Source organism: Nicotiana tabacum, chromosome 17 (assembly GCF_000715075.1).
Source record: "Nicotiana tabacum cultivar K326 chromosome 17, ASM71507v2, whole genome shotgun sequence".
Classification (NCBI taxonomy): domain Eukaryota; kingdom Viridiplantae; phylum Streptophyta; class Magnoliopsida; order Solanales; family Solanaceae; genus Nicotiana; species Nicotiana tabacum.
Genome location: NC_134096.1, coordinates 15,120,683 through 15,127,582, shown reverse-complemented (window position 1 = coordinate 15,127,582; position 6,900 = coordinate 15,120,683). Strand labels below are relative to the sequence as shown.

Sequence of the window (6,900 nt, the reverse complement as noted above, 5' to 3'; positions counted from 1 at the left end):
AACAGAAAAGATGCAATGAGTGTCAAATTATCCAAAGTATCTTCATCTTTCTAAAAGAAATTTATTTCAGATTATGTAGAAGGGATAATATGTTGTGAAGAGTCAAAAGCCAGCGGCGGTACATTTCTTATGTCACTTGGTATAGGACCTGTGCGATGAAAGTCTAATATTATATGGTTTTGAATTAAATTAGGGTAATGATTTCATTCAAGTGAAACGATCAGGAACAGGGCAAGTCGAAATAATTCAAAATGATAAAGAAAATGATACATTGTGTGAATCCAGAAAGTTAGAAATCCAGTGCTTTTGTGTTAACTGGACTTGTTCATTATGGAAGCAAGGTCACTTCCAAACCTACATGCTAAGGGCAAAATAGACAGATTATAATATTTTTGTATTAATCATTAATTTAGGGAAGTAAGTGTAATATCATAAACCATAAGGGAGTAACACCTAATTACTATTAAGTATTAAGTCTGCCGTTTTCAAATGACACAATTATCACTTAACTATCAGCTGCTTCTAACAGTATGTCAGTAAGAAAGGAATTGCTAATTAAATAAGATCAACTTCCCAAAAGTCGGTGCATACATTTGACAAAGCGAGGCTCAAATTTGTTAATAAGGAAAAAAAATGAAACTTAAAACCTTACATAAAACAATATTGAGGGTGATTAATCAAGTATCAATGAAAAAATTAAATTGAATCTGATCTTTAAACTGGGAACCTACAAAGTTGGGATACCCTGTTCAGTGACAATAATTTGAACAATATATTCAATAATTCTATATTATGGTAGCGAGATGCTAAAATAAAACCAGATGCAACTGCAAAACCTTGATCGTAGTAGCGCGAGAAAAAGAACGTGTCATTTTTATGATACAAAACCTAAATCTGCGGTAATTTTTACCTTCTCTTCAAACTTTGAGTAATTTGTTGAACGCCTAAATGGAAGTGGAAATGAAGACATAACAAAACCGTCAGAAAGTTGATGTTGGACAAAATTGTGTTCTCTCTTCACCGCAAGATCCATGCAAGATCACGGTGTCACTGGTGAAGAATGCCTCAATTTATCAATCTTTAGTCCCTGCTTCTTTCTACAGCTTTTAGGAACCAAGAAACTTTTGGCGTTGATTTCAGACCCAATACTGGATTTTATCCTCCACAACAGCTCAGTACAATGCTGATGAGAGGAATTAGAGGGGCCAATGCTGCTTTGGACCTGAAAGTTAGCTACTCTTTGACTGGATGATTCCCACTTGGCTTCCAGATAAGCAAGGGATCGCCACGGAGGAAGAGGCATTGAGTTCTGTTTGAGCGAACATCTCGCTGCTTCTACCATAGTCTGAAGATATTGCTTAAGCTTTCTTACTGTGCCAACATACACTGGTGGAAGACAACTCAAGACCACATTGTAGGATTTGACAGCTCTTGCAATCTCAAAGTGGCTCCTGAAGTCGATGTCAATGATGTACCTTTCAGAGCATCCATCATTTCCACGTGAGATCACCTCAATATACTCATGTTCACCTTCATAACATAGGAAAAGTAGCACAATGTCAGGCAGAACTCCAGCTCTCATATTTATTTCAGCAGACGTTATTACCACGGTAAATTTTTCGCTCAAAATTGAAAAGTTAATTATTTTAATCAAAAGATAAAGTTCCATGGGAACATTATCTTGTTGAATCTACTAATATATATGGTAGACAATGCCACATATTTTGCACACATTGACACTAGAACTAAGTTGAAACCCAGCATATAGATATATTGGAAGTAATACAAAACGCCGTAGCACCGTGAAAGACTTTCTTTATAAGCCAAAGAAATATTCATAGTTAGACATCTTAAGGTAGCAAACATGCAGGAAACGAATTCAGATAAGTAATAATCTTTGAAAGCATACCTCCAGGAATCTTTCCACAACCCTGCCACTTGGTTGAACACAAAGCTGCATCATAACCGCAAGACTGTAGGAGCTTCACTAGATTAGATCTGATGCAGCTCGCATTGCAAGTTTCAGGCTTGCTAAGATGGCAGGACTCGCCCAACGAAAGAATCAGCGAATGAACCACCATTGTTAGATCACTTTCATACTGGTCCACTGAGTGCTTGTGTAACTACATCATGGTTCAAATTTGCAGGTAACAAGATTCAGCAAGAAGCAGCAGACAAATATATGAGAGCTAGTACTTAAGTTTTCTTATGCTACGAGCTCTAAGTGACTCTTTCATTTGGAAGTTCGTTGCATTGACAAGTCTTTTCAGCAGAAGATGTCTGCAACAGGCATGGTAAGCAGAAAGGGACATAGAAATAGCTCTTGTTTTACTCCAAAATTTGCTATACGAACATATTCCAACAGCTATAATTATAAACTCCTAGTCATTTCCATCTCCTAGTTCATAGTTATTGTAAAAAGGAGAAATCAAGATTGGAGCCTACTACAAATAGTGATGCTTTTACTTAGAAAAGTCATGGCAGGTTGATACCATATGTCCAAGGAAGAAAGGTAGTACTGCCCGCCCTGAATTTAGCGCAGGATAGTAGGTTTGCTAATGCCGGCGGGTTATCCAAATTTGCATTTTCAGGAGCTTGTGCTCACCCACCATAAAATGCAATTTTAAACTATTGCTTATCGAGAAACCTTCTCTAATTAAAACAACCACCAAAACTGAGATGAAGCATATGCCCATGTAGTGTGCGCACAATCTTGCTTCTACATAGACTACCCTTGTATCACTGTCACACCTTCTGATAAAAAAATTAAATACCCTATTGCTAAATGCGAGCTCTCAACCTCTTAGCTTTCCTTCCTACTCTCCGCATAATCCTTTTCCCAATCCATTAGCTTTCTCCTCATTATCCCCAAATTTTCACTCCCTAACACTCACCAAAAGCTTTTGAATTCTGTACTCAAAATCTCCAATATTGTGTTACACAGAAAGAATTTCACCATCATATGACCATCGCAGGATCCGTCCATCCAACCATACATAGCTTGTTACTCAGCAATCAAATACTAGATATTCAGACAAATCATTTTTTTCTTGATTACCTGCAAAGGCAGAAACCACTTATGGCCCCGCTTTCCTATCTTTAATGTCATGCTAAAAGAATCCCTAATTCATCAAATTGGTTCCAGTTATGGACAGCTTTTGACCTTATCAAAAAATTACTAAAAAGAATAAAAGAAATCTGTACATTCCAATTCAAACTTTATTCCTATGGGGGAAAACCATCACCGTCATATGTGTGGAACTCCGACTATTCTATCTCAAACATTAATCCTCTGGAAAAAATCCCGTATGTGCTATAACGATATCCAAGCTCGCTACATAAACCAAGATCAAACTACTTGAGTAATATCAACTCTAGCATCTGTTGAGGTTTTGTTTTTAAGATGAAATAGTATTGAAATGAGGGTGAATGGGAAATGGAGGGAAAATGAAATTTTTGAATAAAATTTTAAGTTTCCCCCTCTTGACAATGAGACATTATCCCATATTGGAAGATGAAAAGATTTTTGGTGGGTATATATATAATTGCTCTTCTTGTAGCTCTTAAAGAGTTAAGAAGAAAGCAAGCCTCGCGCCGTCGTCGTCGTCGCTCGCTCGGCTCGGCTTCGGCTACGGCTTCGGCTTCGGCTGGACCAAATTTATTTGTTAATAGTAAATATTAACGTAAGATTATCCGCATTTGTAACGGATATTTTTCAATCCGTGTATTGACCACAAGGCAGCAGCCTAATGCTCTTCCCACCATGAATGTGCTTGCTCCACAAACAAGCTAATGCTTGCTCCACCATGGAGGGTGGACGATTGTTCTTCTTCAACACTGGCTGATATATATATGTGGAGCAGCTGTTGAAGAAAGACACACACAATACACAAGACTGAAATCGCTCAACAGATTTGGCTATACATTGCACTCCTTCCTCTCAGCATTTCCATACGATTTTCTGAGTTTCTACTCCTTCGTTCTGCATTATTTTTAACTTCAAACAAAGCAACTGTAAGTGTGATTTGCTACCGAACTTTGTGTTCGCTGAAACACTGGGGTTTGAAGTACCGCTACACCAGTGTGTGATTCGTTCTATCCTGGGAGGAAATAATCCATTACCTTGGGTACTAGGAGGGGATTAAATTCCTTAAGGAAACACTGTGAATTCAGTGGGCTCGAATTAATTACTGTTTCATTACGATAACTTATATTTTACAGAATTATTATTTACAAATACAGCAATATTGGCGGGACTAACAATCTTAAGGAATTTAATATTTATTTCTGATCTGATGAGCATAAACATATGTGTATACAGATATAAGGATTACTCCGTTTCAAACATTAATTTCTCAGAATAAGATCCTTATTTGTACTACCCAAGGTCGCTATGTATACACCTAGACCGAAATACTTGAACTAAAGCTCAACATACACAGAGGCGGATTTAGCTTGTAACCTACCTGAACCCATTAGCTTTTGACCATACTCTATACATGTTTTAAGAAATCACAAAATATCTATCAATAATTGACGATGAACTCAATTATTATTGTATATTAACTTGGGGTAGCTTTAGGAACTCATAAACTTCAACTCATGGATCGCCGATCAGCATAAACATGTCTATACACAGAGAAAAAGATTGCTCCGCTGAAACTTTAACTGCTCTGGATAAAATTGTTATCTGCGCTATTCAAGCTCTCCCTATATACACCTAGACCAAAATACTCGATCAATTTCATAGTTAAAACCTCTAAAAACCATGCAAAATCAGAATTTGATAAGCATAATTATAAACATGTCTATACACAGAGACAAAAATTACTCCATTTCACACTTTAATTGCTCTGGAGAAAATCCCTATTCAAGCTAGCTATGTATGCAGTATGTGTCTCACAAAGAATGCAAATTAAAATCCGATAAGCATAATATGCATACACGGAAACAAAAGAATACTCACCGAAATCCTATCAGCGAGAAGAGCGAGATCGGAGAAACCAGAGTCATTATCACTGCTATACCGAGACTCCGCACCGACACTACTACTTTCCAAAAAATCACTAACCATAGCAGCCAAGTCAGGTTCGCTCTCGTGACTGTAACCGCCTCCGCCGCCGCTGCCGGTTCTATTGAGCCAATTTCCGGCTGTCCAATACAGTTCTCCACCTCCACCTCCGCCGCTGCCGACGACGGCCACCGGGCCTCGGCGTTCGTGACTACTCATCTCCGGCGAGCTGAGAATGTTAGCTAGGTTTTGAAAATGGAAATTTTGATTTGGATATTTTGAAAAAGGAGAAAGTGTCAACTGTCAAATGAGGCGAGCGGGAATTGAGAAGCTAATTCCTTTCTTTTCTCTTTTGTCCGTTGAGCTTTCAGCTTTCTATTATGATGATCTCTTTTTTCTTTTTTCCGCGTTTCTATTATGATCTCCATTGTTCTTATATAAAGATTAAACAAAATAAAAAAACGACTTGCACATAGAATATTCTACGTAAACCGTTGGCAAAAGAAAGTAGATGACAATTGACTTGTTTGGATGACTTACCTGTTGGATTGTATGGTATTATTAAATATGTTGTTACGTAACAACAAAAAAGTATTATTTTATATAAAAATTAATTTGATGTGATCGCATCGTCACATTATTTTTTTCTCCTATTTTGTCCTTTTTAATTATTAAATAATTTTATTTTATTCTTTCCCCTATCTTATATAATAATTCTACCTTGTACTTTATTTTTTTATTTTTTTTATAATATTACAAATTTATTATTCATATTATTGATACATGACATCATGAAATGACGACAAACAATACAATTTATCCAAACACTGTATACATCAAAACGATACAGTATAATACAATACAATATATTATGAAACGATACATAACAATCATCCAAACAAGCTGTAACTAACAAGTTACTACTACTCTCTCTTATATATATATATATATATATATATATATATATATATATATATACACACACACCTGAGTGAGTATTTGCATCAAATTAAATAATTTAATTTTAAAAGTTAAAATTAAAATGAGAATAAAAATGTGCATGGAAATTGGTAAATAAAATTTTGATTAGCCGAAAATTAGATGCATTCATTCTCGCACACAGAATTTGGTCATTCTTTCTGAGAGGAGAATTATTGAACATATATTCTTACCGCCATATCCGAGGGGAGGTACCGTGGTGCATGCTATTTGCAGATGATATTGTATTGATTGATGAGATGTGAGACGGTGTGAACGCGCAATTAGAGGTTTGGAGGCAGACCCTGAATCTAAAGGTTTCAAGTTGAACAGGACCAAGACAGAATACTTGGAGTGTAAGTTCAGTGGCGAGACTCAAGGAGGGGAAGGAGAGGTGAGGCTCGACTCGCAGGTCATCCCTAGGAGAGGGAGTTTTAACTACCTTAGGTCTATTATTCAGGGAGACGGGGAGATTGATGAAGATGTCGCACATCGTATTGGGATGGGGTGGAGGAATTGGAGACTTGCTTCCGGTATTTTGTGTGACAAGAAGGTGCCACTGAAACTTAAGGGTAAGTTCTACAGAGTGGTGGTCAGACCAACGATGTTGTATGGGGCTGAGTGTTGGTCAGTCAAGATCGCTCATGTCCAGAAGATAAAGGTAGCAGAGATAAGGATGTTGAGATGGATGTGCGAGCACACCAGGTTAGATAGGACCAGAAATGATGTTATTCGCGACAAGGTGGGTGTGGCCCCTATTGAGGACAAGATGCGGGAAGCACGACTTAGGTGGTTTGGTCATGTGAGAAGGATGGGCATAGACGCTCCGGCGAGGAGGTGTGAAAGGTTGACATTGGAGGGTCTACGGAGAGGTAGAGGTAGGCCAAAGAAGAGGCGGGGAGAGGTGATTA

General features: G+C 37.5%; 1 protein-coding gene across 1 annotated transcript; it reads right to left on the bottom strand.

Annotated features, from left to right (window-relative positions):
• Positions 1-679: 679 nt before the first annotated feature.
• LOC107815159 (uncharacterized) lies at positions 680-5,435 on the bottom strand. The gene is made up of 3 exons (XM_016640675.2): positions 4,967-5,435; positions 1,910-2,123; positions 680-1,530 (listed from the first exon to the last, which is right to left on the bottom strand). Exons 1-3 carry the CDS (start codon positions 5,228-5,230, stop codon positions 1,040-1,042), a joined length of 969 nt encoding a protein of 322 aa, XP_016496161.2. The 5' UTR covers positions 5,231-5,435; the 3' UTR covers positions 680-1,039.
• Positions 5,436-6,900: the final 1,465 nt, after the last annotated feature.

What these genes read in the sequence shown, in the direction of transcription:
- LOC107815159 (XM_016640675.2), bottom strand. Translation starts at nt 5,230, where the DNA reads ATGAGTAGTCACGAACGCCGAGGCCCGGTGGCCGTCGTCGGCAGCGGC. An exon ending in TTCTCGCTGATAGGATTTCG is followed by an intron (nt 2,124 to 4,966) that starts GTGAGTATTCTT and finishes ACCATGATGTAG; the next exon opens with TTACACAAGCACTCAGTGGA. An exon ending in TTGTGGAAAGATTCCTGGAG is followed by an intron (nt 1,531 to 1,909) that starts GTATGCTTTCAA and finishes TATGTTATGAAG; the next exon opens with GTGAACATGAGTATATTGAG.